The sequence below is a fragment of the Haemorhous mexicanus genome, chromosome 1, assembly GCF_027477595.1.
Source record: "Haemorhous mexicanus isolate bHaeMex1 chromosome 1, bHaeMex1.pri, whole genome shotgun sequence".
NCBI classification, from domain to species: domain Eukaryota; kingdom Metazoa; phylum Chordata; class Aves; order Passeriformes; family Fringillidae; genus Haemorhous; species Haemorhous mexicanus.
Window position 1 is genome coordinate 158,786,734 of NC_082341.1, and position 18,436 is coordinate 158,805,169.

Genomic DNA, 18,436 nt, shown 5'->3' on the forward strand with positions numbered 1-18,436 from the left:
CTGATAGGGGACCCCAACTGGTATTGAGGTGTGGCAGCAACTCAGTGAGCAGTGGGGAGTGGGACTGGGGGGAACTGGAGAACATGGGATGGTGGGACTGGGGTCCTGGGGGTGAGCAACAAGAGAGAGAATAGAAAGTTTTAGATCCCTTCATGGTGCTGGATAGGGCTTAAAGATGAATGGACAAAAGGAAGGAAAGGAGGTAGAGGTGTGGACACTGCCGGGCAAAGGTGGCTGGGACCCATGGAGGAACAGAGAAAGGGAACTCCAGTGAGGGGTTTTGGCAAGTTCTGGACCACAGAAGGAGCAGCTCCTGCCCAAAATGAAGGTTTGAGATGAGGTTATCTGGGATATTGGGGACTACAGTGAAAACCACACCCTGACACCCCATTTTTCTGATTCCCCAGGACAATAAAAATCATTTCCTAAAAGGGGCAGGCCATGCAGATTATCTACAGGAAAATTGCTGGCTTCTGTATTAGATAAGAGACACATTTTCATGAATATTTACAATTAGGATGGATAAATACCCCATGGCAAAGTCCCCCCTGACCTACAGGACCAGGAGAGATCTGCTGTGAGTTTGAGCTGAGAAAGAATTCCGGATTTCTGACACCTCCACTTCCATCAGGGCGTTCACTCCGGCCAATTTCGGTGTCAGGGACTGGGGACCCTTGCGGGGGGGAACATGGGACTGTGGGATTGGGGTCTGGGGGGGGCACTGGGGGTGTCAGGGGACAGGGATTGGTGTCCTGGGGTGGTCTGGGGGCAGTGATGGGAGACACAGGACCATGGGAGTGGCAGTGGGGTAGTGGGGGACACCTGGGGGGCACATGGGACTGGACTGGGGACCAGGGGTCACTGGGGAGGTCATGGGATTGAGAGTGGGATTGGGGTAAAGGGGGGAGGGGACAGTGACAAGTGGGAGCTATTGGGGACCCCAAACCTTGGGTCAGGGTCCTGGGGGACGTGGGGTCACTGGGAGGGGTACAAGGGATTGGGAGAGGGATTGGGGTAATGGAGGCACTGGGAAACACCGGGGTGGGGGGACACAGAACTATGGGAGTGGAACTGGGAGTCTGGGGGTCACTGGGGTTACTGGGGGGGGTGGGGGGTGGGTCAGGAAGTGACCCCAGGATTTGAGTCAGGGTTCTGCAGGGGGGCTGACAAGACACCCAGAGGGGGGATATAGGACTGTGGGAATGGGACTGGGAGTTGGGGGGTCTGGGGGACACTGGGGCATCCAGGAATGACCCCAGGATTTGGGATCAGGCTCCAGGACATGCTTGGGGGGTCTCCTGGCCAAGGCTGCCCCCACTCTCCCTGGGTTAATCCCACTCTTCCTCCCCAGCCCCTCCCCAAGGAAGCCTCCCCATGTCCCGCCAGGTCCCTCAGATTACCCTCAGCATCCCATTTGTGTCCCCTCAGCATCCCCTGGTGTCCCCCAGTGTTCTCCCTGTGTCACACAGTCTGTCCTCTCTCTCCCTTCTATGTCCCACACTGGTCCTTGTGGACTCTTTTCTCCATGGCCTTCTGAATTCAGACCCTGGCACTGCTGGCAATGACCGTGGCCACTGCGGCCATCAAGGTGGTGCCCCTGGACATGGCCCAGAACTCCTTTGATGACCAGTACCTCAACTGTGGCCCTGCCATGACTGAGGCCTTGCTGGCCCTCAATGGCTCCGAGTTCCAGGAGAACAAGGAGTTTTCCCAGGCCTGGGAGAAGGCCACGGCCGAGTGGCAGAAGCGGGGCTCCTATTCATCCCCTCTGTCCCCAGCCCAGGCCATCGCCCTCATGGCCTACACGATGAAGTCCTTGTATAAGCCGTTCAATGGAGCCGTGCACGAGGCTGGACACTCCTGCCAGGAATACCGGGACAACTTCCACTTCAAAACGCTGCATTTCCTGCTGACCCAGGCCCTCCAGAAGCTGAGACGCCCTAAAAAGTGTCCGGACGTATACCCGGGGGTGAAGGATGTCCAGTTCAATGCAAAACGTGGTGAGAAAGTTCGCTTTGGTCAATTCACTTCGTCGTCGGTGGACAAAAAGGTGGCCCAGGGTTATGGAACAGACACGATGTTCCAGGAGCACACATGCCATGGTGCTGACATCCAGAATTTCTCCTTCAATCAAAGTGAGAAGGAGGTGCTGATCCCGCCCTTTGAGATCTTTGTGGTCACTGATGTCAACATTAAAAGAAGCACGATGAACATTGGTCTTCGCTCCACTGGGAACTCCAGCAACTACAACTGCGAGTGGCTGCGAGGTGACATCTTGGGAACAACCTGGGGGGATGGGGACACTCAGTGAGGGTTGGGGACAAGGACACTCAGTGCTGGGGACACCCATGGCCCAGAGAGGACAGGGACACCCACTGTGGATGGGAGGCAGGACACCCAGAGCTGGGGACAAGGTCAGGGACAGCATTGCTTGGGCAAAGGGGATGGGGACACCCAGTGTCAGGTGAGTGGGACAGCGACATCCAGTGCTGGGGTTGGGGGGACAAGGTACATGGTACATGGCTGGGTAGTGGGGAAATGGATCTTGTTATGGCCCTCTCTGACCCCACACCCTCAGGGGCCCCCACCACCTCTGTCCCTCCCCCCATTGCCCTCTTGATGCCCCCCAACCACTCTTTTTGTCTCCACAGGTGGGAGCCTACCCAGGAACTCACCCCATCTTGGCTACCGTGGCTATGGCAGTGGCCATTGGAACCCTCTAAGCCACAAGGCCACCAAGGTCACTGTGGTCTTGGAAGGCCACCAGGACGACGGTCACCAGGACCCCCAGAAAAATGAGGTCACCAAGGCCACCAAGGCTACCAAGACCATTATGACCACTATGGTCTCTTTGTCCACTGTGACCACTGTGGCCATTATTGCCACTACAGCCACTGTGGCCACTTTGGCCTCTATGACCACTGTGGCCACTCTGGGCATTGGAACCACCATGGTCTGCATGGCCATTGTGCCCACAGTGACCCGTGATGTCACTGTGCCTACTGTGGCTCCCATGGTCACCGTAACTACTGAGGCCTCCATGGCCACCATGGTTACCAAGGCAACCAAGGTCACTGTGGCCACCATGGTCACTGTAACAAGGCATCCATCCTGGAAAAACCCATCCAAGAGCTGCCCAGGGAGGGAGCCATGCCAGGGCAGCAGGACCAGCACAGAGGGGCTGGAGCAGCCACGACAGCACAGGACAGCATGGACAGCAGAGATTGAGCGGCACCTGGGGCCGCTTGGGCACTTCCCGATAGAGGGGTTTGGGAGTGGCAATGTCACGGCCTCCTGCTAGCGCTCCTTGGCTGCCTCACCTGATGCAGCAATAAATTGTTGTTCTCTCACCTGCCATATAAGAAATGTATCAAAACCTTGATCCTTGCTTTCCTGGTATATAAAAAATTTATCAGAAATTTGATCCTTGCTCGCCTGGTGTATCAAAAGTTTACCAAAATTTGCTGCTGGCCCGCCTGATGTATCCGCTACAGCTCCTTTAACGTGTTTCCTGCAGGGTGCCTCATTTCCTAAAATAAAGCAGCTCCTGGAGTTTTAGTTAGAAGCAAGTCAAAGCTTTATTTTTCAGACCTCAATCTTCAAAGAGGTGCTGGAGAAATATTCCTCTGTTTTTCCTCATTCACTGGAGACTCTCAGAAAGGACGTGGAGGGGCTAGAGCATTTACAGGGATCGATGGAAGGGTCTGGAGCACCAGGAAGGGCTGAGGGAGCTGGTGGAGGTCGCTCAGTGCATTTTTAAATGGATGAACGATCAGTTCAGGGCCAGTTTCAAAGTTCCTGATTTGAGGCAATGCAACAGAAGAAGCATTGGGAGGAAAAAAAGAAAAACAGAGTGACGAAAGATGAAAAAAAAAGTAGTGGAATGGGGACAGAGGCAGCAGCACCCATTTATTGATGAAGACCCTGATGTTTCGCTCAGGAAACTCTTTTTTCTTTCAAATCAGGGATTTTCCCTCTTTACCCGCTCATCTCCTGGAGTTGTGGTTCGGGAATTGTCCACCAGAGGGCAGCAGCGAGTGCGGGAAATCAGCGTCACTGCGCATGCCCCGCCCCCAGCTGCAGTTCCGGGTGCCAACAGCAGGTGGCAGCACGAGCTGCTGGCGCTGCCGAGCGCCCGCCCCGCCCCATCCCGGCCCCGGGGGCTCTGCAATGGTTTGGGATGGAGCGACCTTAAAGCCCGTCCGGTGCCAGCCCTGCCATGGGCAGGGACATCTTCCCCTGGGCCGGGCTGCTCCAGGCACCGCCCGACCTGGCCTGGGACACGGCCAGGGATGGGGCAGCCACAGCTTCTCTGGGCAGCGTGTGCCAGGGCCTCGCCACTGTTGCAGAGAAGAATTCCTTCCTAATATCCCATCTGACTCTGCCCTGTGGCACTGGAGAGCCTTTCTACCTTGCCCTGTCCTTCCATGCCCTTGTCCAAAGTCTGTCCCCAGCTCTCCTGGAGCTCCTTTAGCCAGTGGAAGGGGCTCTGGTGTTTTCATGGATCCTTCTCCAGGCTGAAGACCCCCAGCTTTCTCCACAGCAGAGCGGCTTCACCCCTCGAAGGATCTCCGTGGCCTCCTCTGGACTCACTTCAGCAGCTCCACATCTCCTCTGTGTTGTGGCCCAGAGCTGGCAGAATGATCCGAGTGGGAATGTCTCATGGTGGGAAGGGCTCAGTGCCTGCCCCGCTCCACCCCAGAACCAACACTCCATAGCGAGCACCCGAAGGGCTCCTGTGGCTCCGGACTTGGCCTCTGGCAGCGTCACTGGCCTGGCAGCTGCTCCTGTCCCTGGCTGCACCCCCAGTGCCTCCCCTGACACTGCGGGCACGGGGCCAGCCAGGGCAGGAGGCAGCCCTGGGGCCAGTGGGACACAGGGCCAGCCAGGACAGCCCCTGGGCTGTGGGACATGGGGACAGCCAGGACAGCGCTGGGGACAGCAGGATATGGGGACAGCCAGGACAGCCCCGGGTACAGCAGGGTACGGGGACAGCCAGGACAGCCCCGGGGACAGCAGGACACAGGGCCAGCCAGGACAGCCCCTGGGCTGTGGGACATGGGGACAGCCAGGACAGCCCTGGGGACAGCAGGATACGGGGACAGCCAGGACAGCCCCGGGGACAGCAGGACACAGGGCCAGCCAGGACAGCCCCTGGGCTGTGGGACATGGGGACAGCCAGGACAGTCCCAGGGCTGTGGGACATGGGGACAGCCAGGACAGGCCCGGGGCTGTGGGACATGGGGACAGCCAGGACAGCCCCGGGTACAGCATGGTACAGGGACAGCCAGGACAGCCCCGGGTACAGCATGGTACAGGGACAGCCAGGACAGCCCCGGGGCTGTGGGACACGGGGACAGCCAGGCTAGTCCCGGGGCTGTGGGACACAGGGCCAGCCAGGACAGCCCCGGGTACATCAGGGTACGGGGACAGCCAGGACAGCCCCGGGGACAGCAGGATACGGGGACAGCCAGGACAGCCCCGGGGACAGCAGGACACAGGGCCAGCCAGGACAGCCTCGGGGCTGTGGGACACGGGGACAGCCAGGACAGCCCCGGGGCTGTGGGACATGGGGACAGCCAGGACAGCCCCGGGTACAGCAGGACACAGGGCCAGCCAGGACAGCCCCGGGGCTGTGGGACATGGGGACAGCCAGGACAGCCCCGGGGACAGCAGGACACAGGGACAGCCAGGACAGCCCCGGGGCTGTGGGACATGGGGACAGCCAGGACAGCCCTGGGGACAGCAGGATACGGGGACAGCCAGGACAGCCCCGGGGACAGCAGGGTACAGGTACAGCCAGGACAGCCCCGGGGCTGTGGGACATGGGGACAGCCAGGACAGCCCTGGGGACAGCAGGACACAGGGCCAGCCAGGACAGCCCAGGGGCTGTGGGACACGGGGACAGCCAGGACAGCCCCGGGGATGTGGGACACGGGGACAGCCAGGCTAGTCCCGGGGCTGTGGGACATGAGGACAGTCAGGACAGCCTCGGGGCTGTGGGACATGGGGACAGCCAGGACAGCCCCGGGGACAGCAGGATACGGGGACAGCCAGGACAGCCCAGGGGCTGTGGGACACGGGGACAGCCACGCTAGTCCCGGGGCTGTGGGACACGGGGACAGCCAGGACAGTCCCGGGGCTGTGGGACATGGGGACAGCCAGGACAGCCCCGGGGCTGTGGGACATGGGGACAGCCAGGACAGCCCCGGGGACAGCAGGATACGGGGACAGCCAGGACAGCCCCGGGGCTGTGGGACATGGGGACAGCCAGGACAGCCCTGGGGACAGCAGGACAAGGGGACAACCAGGACAGCCCCAGGGTTGTGGGACAGCCCCGGGGATCCTGTGTGTGACACTCACATGGCCTCAGGGGTGGGACAGGGACAGCAGCAACACGACAGGTGCTGGGGAGGGATTTACAGAAATAAACAAACCGCAGGGTGGAATCCGGAGGGCAGGAGGGAGGAGAAGCTGCCAGGGCAGCTCTGCTCCGTCAGGGGCGGCCCGGAGCCAGCAAATCAGACAGCCCATGCTCTGGAAATCAGGGACAGGGGACAGAGAGGGAGCTGGGGAGCCCTGGGAGAGGGACAGAGGGAGCCAGGGACAGAGAGGGAGTGCTGGGAGAGGGACAGGGGACAGAGAGGGAACTGGGGAGAGGGACAGGGGACTGAGAGGGAGTGCTGGGAGAGGGACGGGGGACAGAGGGGGATCTGGGGAGAGGGACAGGGGACTGAGAGGGACCTGGGGAGCCCTGAAAGAGAGACAGGGGACAGAGAGGGAGCCCTGAGAGAGGGACAGGGGACAGAGAGGGAGTGCTGGGAGAGGGACAGGCTTAAGCTGGACCCCCAGGAACAGAGCAGTGGGATGTAGAGCCCCGGGAAAAGACAGGTGGGAGATGGAGCTGGGGTGCTGCACCCCGCCACTGCTCTGTGAGCTCAGAAATGCCATCAGACCCCAACGAGCAGCACCAGTGCCAAGCTCCTCCCGAGCTTATCAGGAGCACAGTCTGCTCCCAGGAATTCCTGCTGGATAACAAGCTCCTCCTCTAACAAACGGCCTTGGGAACTCATTTTTCTTGCCTGAACAACAACCCAAGTGGAACATTTTCTCTGTGGAACTTTCAGAGAGAGCTCCTGGCCCGAATTGCAGCCGGGATGGAAAACGACCATGGCCAAAGTCCACCCTGTCTGCTGTGACCTGCAAACGCCTCCTGGGAGCCTTGGAGCTCTCCTGCCCCTGGGCTGTGCCCGGCATTCCCTGGAGGGGTTCCCACCTTGGCTCTGCTCGGAGCCTGGGCTGCTCCTCCAGCCCTCGGGGCTCGGCCCTGCAGAGGAGCAGAGGCACCGACCCTTCCCCGAGCTCCCGGGGCATTTCTCACAGGTGTAACCCTGCCCCTGAGCATCCCCCGTGCCCTCCTGTGCACGCAGCACCTGCCCCTGCCAGCTCCTCAGCTCTCTGTTTGGGGTGTGGCTTCTGGGATGTTCCCCCGGGATCCTTCACCCTTTAGTTCGGGGCTGAGTCAGACCAGGGTGATTTTAGCTTTAGACCAGTGCTGGATTTTTGTCTCTGTGTGTTTTAACCACTGAGCGAGCTTTGCCCACGAACCTCATTGTGCTTTTTATTTCGAACCTCCTTTTGCTGGTGCCACCTTAAAACCCTTAAAAGCTGCTCTTAAAACTCTCAGACAGGAGAGGCCTGGGAGCAGCAAAGGAAGAGCAGGGAATGTTTCCCGAGGGAGAATGTGCAGACAGAAATATTGGCCAGGGCTGGAGCTGCCAAGGAGCGTGTCAGGAGCTGCCAGGATGGACTGGGCATCAAGGAATCATGGAATGGCTGGGTTGGATGGAAAAGCCTCTGAGCCCAGCGGGTCCAGCACTGCTCATGGCACTGCCAAGGCCACCCCACCCCATGTCCCCAAGTGCCACATACACCTGTTAAATCCCCCCAGGGATGGGAACTCCAGCCCTGCCTGGGGCAGCTGTGCCAGGGCTGCACAGCCCCTTCCAGGGAGGAATTTTCCCAATATCCACCCTAAACCTCAGGAAACAGGGCCCAACCTCACCTGGCTGCCTCCTCTGGTCCTGCGGGGGTCCCCCCTGAGCCTTCTTGTCCCCAGGCTGTCCTCAGCCCTGGTGCCACCTGACCCCAGCTGGAATGTGGTGGGGACACTGGGAGCTGGGGGGGACAGCAGGACACTGTCCTGGGATGGAGCCAGAGCCGTGGGAGATGAACAAGACAATTTATTAACAGCAGGACCAGGATGGGGCCTCGGCCACATGGGGAGGGCAGGGGGGCCTGGGGGCGCCACAGGCAGGGCTGTGGCAGGGGGGTGGGGACAGGCAGGTGGCAGTGGGCAGGGCTGGTGGCTTGGGGGGGGTCTAGAGTGTCTCCACATGAGGACAGTGACTCAGAGCAGGAGGGTCTGAGGGTGCCACAGGCTCAGGGGGTCTGGGGACAGACAGGGACAGTGGCTCGAGGGGTTCTGGTGGTACACCCACGTGGGAACGGTGGCTCAGGGATGTCTGGAGGTGCCACAGGACTGTGGCTGGGGGACCTGGGAGGGGGACAGGCAGGGACAGTGTTTCGGGGGGTCTGCAGTGCTGCTGGCACTGCCCCTGCCTGTGCAGCCGGAGTGGTGACAGGGAGGGGACAGGACAGGACAGAGGGGGTTCCAAAGTGCTTCCAGTCCGCGTTCAACGCAAAGGGGTGGGGGAGGAAAATCGTATTCACAGCGGGGAGGAGCAGGGGGCCGGGGGGGCCGTGCCAGCCCCGCACCAGCGAGCCCCCGCGGGGCAGGAACCGCCGGGGAACGCGATGAGAACGGCAACAAAACCGGCTACGGGGAGGGGATCCCGACCGGGGCGGGGCCGCGGGGAGCGGCGGGGCTGGGCGGGGCGGGGGCTACTCCTTGGCCCTGCCGATGATGGCGAGGATGTAGAGGAAGATGTTGATGATGTCGGTGTAGAGGTTGAGCGCGGCGAAGATGTACTCCTCGGGGCTCAGCGCCAGCTGCTTGTTCCCCAGGATCAGCTGCGTGTCCACCGCCAGGAACTGCGGGATGGGGCAGTGTCAGGGGTGGGAGGAACCAGCAGGTCCCATAAGTCCCCTCCACCCCAAACCAGCCAAGCACACCCTGCACCCTCCATCCTGTGTGTCCACAGCCAGGAACTGCAGGATGGGGCAGTCTGGGGGGCAGGAGGAACCAGCAGGTCTCCATAAATCCCCTCCACCCCAAACCAGACACCCTGAGCACACCCTGAGTGTCCACCACCAGGAAATGTGGGATGGGGCAGTGTTAGAGGCGGGAGGAACCAGCAGGTCCCATAAGTCCCCTCCACCCCAAACCAGCCAAGCACACCCTGCACCCTCCATCCTGAGTGTCCACCAACAGGAACTGAGGGATGGGGCAGTGTGGGGGGCGGGAGGAACCAGCAGGTCCCATAAATCCCCCCCACCCCAAACCAGACACCCTGAGCACATCCTGAGTGTCCACCACCAGGAAATGTGGGATGGGGCAGTGTTAGAGGCAGGAGGAACCAGCAGGTCCCATAAGTCCCCTCCACCCCAAACCAGCCAAACACACCCTGCACCCTCCACCCTGAGCACACCCTGAGTGTCCACCGCCAGGAACTGCAGGATGGGGCAGTCTGGGGGGCAGGAGGAACCAGCAGGTCCCATAAATCCCCCCCACCCCAAACCAGACATCCTGAGCACATCCTGAGTGTCCACCACCAGGAACTGAGGGATGGGGCAGTGTCAGGGACGGGAGGAACCAGCAGGTCCCATAAATCCCCTCCACCCCAAACCAGCCAAGCACACCCTGCACCCTCCATCCTGTGTGTCCACCACCAGGAATTGAGGGATGGGGCAGTGTGGGGGCAGGAGGAACCAGCAGGTCCCATAAATCCCCCCTCACCCCAAACCAGACACCCTGAGCACACCCTGAGTGTCCACCACCAGGAACTGCGGGATGAGGCAGTGTCAGGGGTGGGAGGAACCAGCAGGTCCCATAAATCCCCCAATCCCAAACCAGCCAAGCACACCCTGCACCCTCCATCCTGTGTGTCCACAGCCAGGAACTGAGGGATGGGGCAGTGTGGGGGCAGGAGGAACCAGCAGGTCCCATAAATCCCCCCACCCCAAACCAGACACCCTGATCCACACCCTGCGTGTCCACCACCAGGAATTGAGGGATGGGGCAGTCTGGGGGGCAGGAGGAACCAGCAGGTCCCATAAATCCCCCCCCCCCCCCACCCCAAACCAGACACCCTGAGCACACCCTGCGTGTCCCCACCGAGCCGGAGCACCCAGGGGTGCTGGTGGCACTGCCCCCCCTCAGCTTCTGGGGGTCCCGGCCCCCCGACTCACACAGGTGAAGAGCAGGGCCCCCAGCGAGGCGTAGACGATGTCCACGATGCGGTTCCGGATGAAGATGCAGAGGATGGAGAAGAGGATGAGCACGACGAGGCAGATGATGAGGACGCCCCGGCACGAGGTGAAGTCGTACTTGGTCTGTGGGGAGGGGGTTTGGGGGGGATCAGAGCCCGGTGTGGAGCCCCCACAGCCAGCAGGGAGCTCGGGGGGTGGGGGTCACCACCCCGCTCAGAAGCCCACAGACCCAGCAGGGAGCTGGGGGAGGGCTGTACACCCCATCTGGGGTCCAAAGGCCCAAGAGAGGAGATCCCACAGTCCCCCAGGAGCCCAGCAGGGAGTCACTGGGGTGTTGAACCCCCAGTTTGGAGCCCCCCAGGCAGGAGCAGGGGCAGCCCTGGTGCTGACCTGCAGGGAGAAGATGACGACGGTGAAGCAGACGACGACGGTGATGCCGACAGCCATGATGACAGCCTCGGTGTCATAGAAGCTGGCGATCATCCCCACCATGTAGGACAGGCTGACAGTCAGGATGGACTGGCAAGGCAAGGGGGGAATGCATCAGGCCTGTCTGCCCAGCCTGGCACCCCCAAACACGCCATGTGCCCCCTGGCTCAGCATCCCCCAACCCTCTGTGTGCCCCTGGCTTGGCATCCCCAAACCTGCCCCAACACCTCTGTGGAGCAGCACCCCAAATCTGCCCCCTCAGCCTGGCCCCTCCAAACCATCTGTGTGCTCCCTGGCAAGGCACCCCCAAACCCACCCCACTGAGGCACCCCCAAACCTTCCATGGATCCCCAGCCCAGCACCCTTAACCCCTCGGTGTGCCCCTGGCTCTTCACCCCCAAACCTGCCCTGTCACCCCACCCAGCTCAGCACCCCCAAACCCGCCCCACTGTGGCACCCCCAAACCTTCCATGTGCCCCCAACCCAGCACCCTTAACCCCTCTGTGTGCCCCTGGCTCAGCACCCCCAAACCTGCCTGTCACCCCACCCAGCTCAGCACCCCCAAACCCACCCCACTGTGGCACCCCCAAACCTTCCATGGATCCCCAACCCAGCACCCTTAACCCCTCTGTGTGCCCCTGGCTCAGCACCCCCAAACCTGCCCTGTCACCCCACCCAGCTCAGCACCCCCAAACCCGCCCCACTGTGGCACCCCCAAACCCTCCACGTGCCCCCAGCCCAGCACCCTTAACCCCTCTGTGTGCTACCAGGCTCAGCACCCCCAAACCTGATCTGTCACCCCATCCAGCTCCAAACCTGCCCCAACACCTCTGCAGAGCAGCACCCCAAATCTGCCCCCTCAGCCTGGCCCCTCCAAACCATCTGTGTGCTCCCTGGCAAGGTGCCCCCAAACCCACCCCACCGTGGCACCCCCAAACCTTCCATGGATCCCCAGCCCAGCACCCTTAACCCATCTGTGTGCTCCTGGCTCTTCACCCCCAAACCTGCCCTGTCACCCCACCCAGCTCAGCACCTCCAAACCCTCCCCACCGTGGCACCCCCAAACCTTCCATGTGCCCCCACCCCAGCACCCTTAACCCCTCTGTGTGCTCCTGGCTCTTCACCCCCAAACCTGCCCTGTCACCCCACCCAGCTCAGCACCCGCAAACCCACCCCACTGTGGCACCCCCAAACCTTCCATGTGCCCCCACCCCAGCACCCTTAACCCCTCTGTGTGCTCCCTGGCTCTTCACCCCCAAATCTGCCCTGTCACCCCACCCAGCTCAGCACCTCCAAACCCACCCCACTGTGGCACCCCCAAACCTTCCATGTGCCCCCAGCCCAGCACCCTTAACCCCTCTGTGTGCTCCTGGCTCGTCACCCCCAAACCTGCCCTGTCACCCCATCCAGCTCCAAACCTGCCCCAACACCTCTGTGGAGCAGCACCCCAAATCTGCCCCCTCAGCCTGGCACCTCCAAACCATCTGTGTGCCCCTAGCTCAGCACCCCTGAACCCACCCCACCGTGGCACCCCCAAACCTTCCATGGATCCCCAGCCCAGCACCCTTAACCCCTGTGTGCTCCTGGCTCTTCACCCCCAAACCTGCCCTGTCACCCCACCCAGCTCAGCACCCCCAAACCCGCCCCACTGTGGCACCCCCAAACCTTCCATGTGCCCCCACCCCAGCACCCTTAACCCCTCTGTGTGCCCCTGGCTCAGCACCCCCAAACCTGCCCTGTCACCCCACCCAGCTCAGCACTCCCAAACCCACCCCACTGTGGCACCCCCAAACCTTCCATGGATCCCCAGGCCAGCACCCTTAACCCCTCTGTGTGCTCCCTGGCTCTTCACCCCCAAACCTGCCCTGTCACCCCACCCAGCTCAGCACCTCCAAACCCGCCCCACTGTGGCACCCCCAAACCTTCCATGTGCCCCAGCCCAGCACCCTTAACCCCTCTGTGTGCTCCTGGCTCTTCACCCCCAAACCCGCCCCACTGTGGCACCCCCAAACTTTCCATGGACCCCCAGCCCAGCACCCTTAACCCTTCTGTGTGCCCCTGGCTCAGCACCCCCAAACCGACCCCACCGTGGCACCCCCAAACCTTCCATGGATCCCCAACCCAGCACCCTTAACCCCTCTGTGTGCCCCTGGCTCTGCACCCCCAAACCTGCCCTGTCACCCCACCCAGCTCAGCACCCCCAAACCCGCCCCACTGTGGCACCCCCAAACTTTCCATGGACCCCCAGCCCAGCACCCTTAACCCCTCTGTGTGCCCCTGGCTCAGCACCCCCAAACCAACCCCACTGTGGCACCCCCAAACCTTCCACGTACCCCCACCCCAGCACCCTTAAACCCTCGGTGTGCCCCTTGCTCAGCATCCCCAAACCTGCCCTGTCACCCCATCCAGCTCAGCACCTCCAAAACCCATCCCACCGTGGCACCCCCAAACCTTCCATGTGCCCCCAGCCCAGCACCCTTAACCCCTCTGTGTGCTCCTGGCTCTTCACCCCCAAACCCGCCCCACTGTGGCACCCCCAAACTTTCCATGGACCCCCAGCCCAGCACCCTTAACCCCTCGGTGTGCCCCTTGCTCAGCATCCCCAAACCTGCCATGTCACCCCATCCAGCTCAGCACCTCCAAACCCACCCCACCGTGGCACCCCCAAACCCTCCACATGCCCCCAGCCCAGCACCCTTAACCCCCGCCATGCCGTGTCCCTGGCCCAGGATGCCCCAACTGCCCCCCGCCCAGCCAGCTGTGCCCCCGGCCCACCAGGGACACGAGGTTCCAGGGGTGCTTGCGGCGGAAGTCGCCGCAGCAGCTGAGGACGATGAGGGAGATGAAGAACACGGCGTAGGACACGTAGTACGTCCACACGTTGCGCTGCACGAAGCCCCGCACGCCTTTGACGAAGGTGAAGACGGTCACGAAGGCGAAGGTGACGGTCAGCTGCAGCGTGAGCACCAGGAACACCTGGGAAGGGGGGAGGAGGGTCACAGGGGAGCCCCCCCAGTGCCCCGTGCCCCGCCCCGAGCCCCCCGTGTCCCACCTTGCGGATGAAGGCCTGCCGGATGCTCTTGTCGTCCCAGTGCGCCGACGGGAAGTCCTGGTTGTCATAGTAGGAGGGGGGCCCGTCCTCGTGGTAGGTGCTGTGCAGGGGGGCTGTGGGGAGGGGGGCACACCGCTTGGGAGGGGTCCCAGGAGCCATGGGGAGTGCCCCCCAAAGCCAGGTGTCACAGCGGGCACGGCTCTGGGCACTGTCCCCTTCCTCCCAGAGTCACAGCCAGTGCCATGCCCAGTGGGCACAGTCCCCCCAGGATACATGGGGCAGGAGCCACAGGGGATGGAGCTCTGTGCCCCCCAAAGCCAGGTGTCACAGCTGTCACGGATCTGGGCAGTGTCCCCCCTTCTCCCAGGGTCCATCCCCAGTGGGCACGGTCCCCCAGCTGCCCCCCAGGACACGTGGGGCAAGAGCCATGGGGGATGGAGCTCTGTGCTCCCCAAAGCCAGGTGTCACAGCTGGCATGGCACTGGGCAGTGTCCCCTCCCTCCCAGGGTCCATCCCCAGTGGGCATGGTCCCCCCAGGATATGTGGGGCAGGAGCCACAGGGGATGGAGCTCTGTGCCCCCCAAAGCCAGGTGTCACAGCTGTCACGGATCTGGGCAGTGTCCCCCCTTCTCCCAGGGTCCATCCCCAGTGGGCACGGTCCCCCAGCTGCCCCCCAGGACATGTGGGGCAGGAGCCATGGTGGGGGGGGTCCCTGCTGCCCCACTTGGGCCCCCTGAGCAACCAAACCCCCCCACTGTCTGTGCTGCTCCCCCTCCAAGGGAGCCCCCCAGGCTGCCCTCGGTGCCCAAACCCAGGGGCTGCCCTGCCCCGCACACCTGCAGCCCCCAGCCTCAGGTGTGTCACACACCCCCGTCTGGCAGCCAGGAGGGTCCCCCAGCCCATTTGGAGCCCCCCACCCCCCTTTTCCCAGTACTTACAGTCCTGGTCGCCAGGGACCATGGGCTGGGGCTGGGCATAGGGTGGCTGGCCATAGGGGCCCTGGGGGTACGGCCCGGGCGGGGGGTACGGCCCGGGGGGGTACGGCCCGGCGGGGGGGTACGGCCCTGGCGGCGGGTACGGCCCCGGCCCCTGCGTGAAACCCGGCTGTGGGTAGGGCGTGGGGCCAAACTGGGGCTGGGGGTACGGGGCCACGGGGTACGGGGGCTGAGGGTAGGCTGGGGGGGCCGCCGGCGGTTGCTGGCCCCCAAAGCCGTCGCTCGTCACCAGGAAACTCTTCTCGTGGGACATGGTGGCCCGCGGGCGGCGGCCGCCTTTGTGCTGTGGAGGGGGAACAGGGGGTTAGAGATGGTGGCCTTGTCCTCCCCGATGGCTGTCACCCACCTCCTCATCACCCCCCACAGCCTTCATCCCCCCCAGTCATCACCTAGTACAGCCATCAGCCCCTCATGACTGTCCCCATCACCCTGTTCTCAGTAGCCCCCCGTGGCCATCACCCTCCCACTGCTGTCACCCCCTTCCTCACCATCCCCACGGCCATCAGCCCCCCATGGCCATCACCCCCCACCCTGGAGGTCCCCACTGGGAGATGCTCCGGGATGGGGGTCCCTCCCTCGGTGGAAGATCGGGATGGGGGTCCCCACTGGGAGATGCCCTGGGATGGGAGTCCTTCACTCGGAGATGTCCGGGGATGGGGGTCCCTCACTCAGGAATGGCTAGGATGAGGGTCCCTCCCTCTGGGATACCTTGGGATGGGGTCCCTCAATCAGGGGATGCCCGGGGATGGGGGTTCCTCACTCCGGGGATGCCCGGGATGGGGGTCCCTCCCTCGGGGGATGCCCGGGATGGGGGCTCCGCACTCAGGGGATATCTGAGATGGGGGTCCTGCACTCGGGGGATGTCTGGGATGGGGGTCCCCACTGGGGGGATGCCCCAGGATGGGGGTCCTGCACTCAGGAATGGCTAGGGTGAGGGTCTCTCACTCAGGAATGCCCTGGGATGGGGGTCTCTCACTCAGGAATGCCCTGGGATGGGGGTCCCGCACTCCGGGGATGCTTCGGGATGGGGGACCCCACTGGGGGGATGCCATGGGATGGGGGTCCCGCACTCGGGGTATGCCCAGGAATGGAGGTGTCTCACTCCAGAGATGCCCAGGATGAGGGTCCCCACTGGGAGATGCCCCGGGATGGGGGTCCCCACTGGGGGGATGCCGTGGGATGGGGTTCCCTCCCTCAGGGATGCCCTGGGATAGGGGTCCCTCACTCCGGGGATGCCCCGGGATGGGGGCTCCGCGCTCGGGGGATGTCCCTGATGAAGGTCCCGAACTTAGGGGTTGCCCTGGGATGGGGGTTCCCACTGAGGGGAGGCCCGGGATGGGGGTCCCTCACTCAGGAATAGCTAGGATGGGGGTCTCCACTCGGGCGATGCCCCGGGATGGGGGTCCCGCACTCGGGGGACACCCGGGATGGGGGTCCCTCACTCAGGAATGGCTAGGATGGGGGTCCCGCACTCGGGGTATGCCCCGGGATGGGGGTCCCGCACTCGGGGGACACCCGGGATGGGGGTCCCCGCCATGGGGGGGTCCCCTCCTGCTCCCCCCGCCCCCGAGCCCGCACAAGATGGCGGCGGCGAGGCCGTTGCCATGGCAACAGCCCCGGGGCAGCGGGCCCGGTGCGCGCCGGGGGCCGGCCCGCGGAGTGCGGGGCTGGGGATCGGCGTGCGAGATCGGTTCCTGCCGCGATTACCGGCAGCGGTGCGGGGGACCTCCGGCGCTGCTTCACCGCCGCCTTGGGCCGTCACCGGGAGCGGCGGCGTCCTGCCAGGCCCGTGGCCAGGCCCGGCCCCGGCCGCGGCCCCACCGCATCGAGCCGGGCGGGCTCCACCGCAGCCCCGGGGCCGCCCCCGCTCCCGGAGCCCGGTTACAAAACCGGGCGGCGCGGAAGCGGCGGCTGCGCCCTGCGCGGGGATCGCGCACCCGGCGGTGCTGCACCGGCACCGGTACCGGCACCGGTACCGGCACCGGTACCCGTGCGGGGTCGCTGCCGGTGCCGCAGCCTGGCAGGCGGCGGTGCCGAAGCGGTTCCGCCGCTGTTCCGGTGCCGCAGCGGCCCCGGCCCGGCCAACGGGCAGCGCCGGCCGGTGGCGCAACCACGGCGGCCGCGTGACGGCCCCGCGCCCCGGGCGGGCGGCGGGACGGGGGGGCCCGGCCCTGCGGCGCCGCGGGGGCGGTACCGACACCGGGCAGGGGGGGCATTTCGGGCCTGGGCAGCTTCCCGGGGTGTGTAGGGCATGGGAGACACCCTGAACGGGGTCAGGGGCCGCGGGGTGCACTCCACAAGGGGGGCACGGGGGGCACCCCGAGCGGGGGCCGTGGGGTGCGGGCGCTATGGGATCGCAGGGTGCGGGGGGTGTCCGCACCCCGGATTGCGGGAATGCGGGGGGTGCCGCATCACGGGGTGCGGGGGTGCCCACAGCCCGGCGGGCGGGGTTGCGGGGGTGCAGGTGCTCCCGCATCACGGGTTGCGGGGGTGCCACCGTCCGCCCGCCCCCCCCTCCCCCGCCACCGGTTCTCTCCGAGTCCCGTAAGCCGCTTTGCCCTGACGCTCGGTAAAGCCACGGCGCGGCCTATTTACGGCAGCAGCGAGCCTAATCCCCGAGCGCTGCCGCGGGGGGAGCGGCCGAGAGACCCCCGCCGTGCCCGCGGCCGCGGGGTCCCGCTCGGTCCCGCTACCCCCGCTCCGCTACCCCCCCCCCCCCCCCCCCGCCCCGTACCAAAACAGTGCGCTGCGGAATGCGGCAGCGGGAAGCGGCGGAGGGAACCGCGCTCGGGGGCGGCTCCGGAACCCCCGCACCCTTCGCTCGCCGCCCACACCCCTCGCCCGAGCCCCGATCCCCCCGCGCCCCCCGCTCACCGGCCGGGCCGAGCTGCGCGGGGTACGCTCGCTGCGCGCCGGGCGGGGCGGGGCCTGCACGGGGCGGGGCTTTGCAGGGGGCGGGGACTGGGCGGGACCCGGCCCGCTAATGCTGCGTAGGCCACAGGAGGAGGGGCGGGGCCTCGTTGGGGGCGGGGCCACGAGGCCGCGCTGCAGAGCGCCCCCCGGTGGCGGCAGCGCTTACTCGGCGCGGGTGGCACCGGCCCCGCCGCGTCACGCGTGGGGACGGTCACGCGCCCGCGGTGACGCGCAAGGGACGGCCACGTGTCCCTCTGTCACCTCTGGGGATGGCCCGTGCGCCTACGTCATTCTCGTGTACCTGTGTGGGGCTTCTTCCACGTCCCCTTGTCACCTCTGGGGTCAGTTCTGTGTTCCCTGGTCATGCGTGGGGCTGGTCACGGGTACCCCGATCACGCACGAAGGACAGACGCTTGTCCCCCTGTCACCCCCCGGTGATGGCCCGTGTGCCTATGTCATTCTCGTGTACCCCTGTGGGTTTTTTTCCGTGTCCCCTCATCGTGTCTGGTGTCAGTTCTGTGTCACCTGGTCGCTCGTGGGGCTTATCCCGTGTCCCTTTCTCGTGTCTGAGGTCAGTTCTGTGTCCCTTGGTCACTCGTGGGGCTGGTCACGGGTCCCCCAGTCACACACGAGGAACAGTCACTTGTCCCCCTGT

The 18,436-nt window shown here is 64.3% G+C and overlaps 3 protein-coding genes across 3 annotated transcripts; 2 read left to right on the forward strand and 1 right to left on the reverse strand.

Moving 5' to 3' along the window:
* Positions 1-1,114: 1,114 nt before the first annotated feature.
* Positions 1,115-2,206, forward strand: LOC132329560 (NAD(P)(+)--arginine ADP-ribosyltransferase 2-like; the record flags this gene model as incomplete). The annotated part of the gene is made up of 1 exon (XM_059850793.1): positions 1,115-2,206. A coding segment is annotated over exon 1 (645 nt), but the record flags the coding sequence as incomplete, so codon positions are not given.
* Positions 2,202-3,565, forward strand: LOC132338999 (uncharacterized). The gene is made up of 2 exons (XM_059869057.1): positions 2,202-2,267; positions 2,652-3,565. The coding sequence occupies exons 1-2, from the start codon at positions 2,207-2,209 to the stop codon at positions 3,299-3,301; spliced, it is 711 nt and encodes a 236-aa protein (XP_059725040.1). The 5' UTR covers positions 2,202-2,206; the 3' UTR covers positions 3,302-3,565.
* Positions 3,566-8,223: 4,658 nt separating this feature from the next.
* On the reverse strand, positions 8,224-17,810 carry GRINA (glutamate ionotropic receptor NMDA type subunit associated protein 1). The gene is made up of 7 exons (XM_059869062.1): positions 17,743-17,810; positions 14,812-15,151; positions 13,874-13,986; positions 13,597-13,797; positions 10,783-10,911; positions 10,372-10,515; positions 8,224-9,054 (listed from the first exon to the last, which is right to left on the reverse strand). Exons 2-7 carry the CDS (start codon positions 15,119-15,121, stop codon positions 8,905-8,907), a joined length of 1,047 nt encoding a protein of 348 aa, XP_059725045.1. The 5' UTR covers positions 15,122-15,151; positions 17,743-17,810; the 3' UTR covers positions 8,224-8,904.
* Between the last annotated feature and the right edge of the window lie 626 nt (positions 17,811-18,436).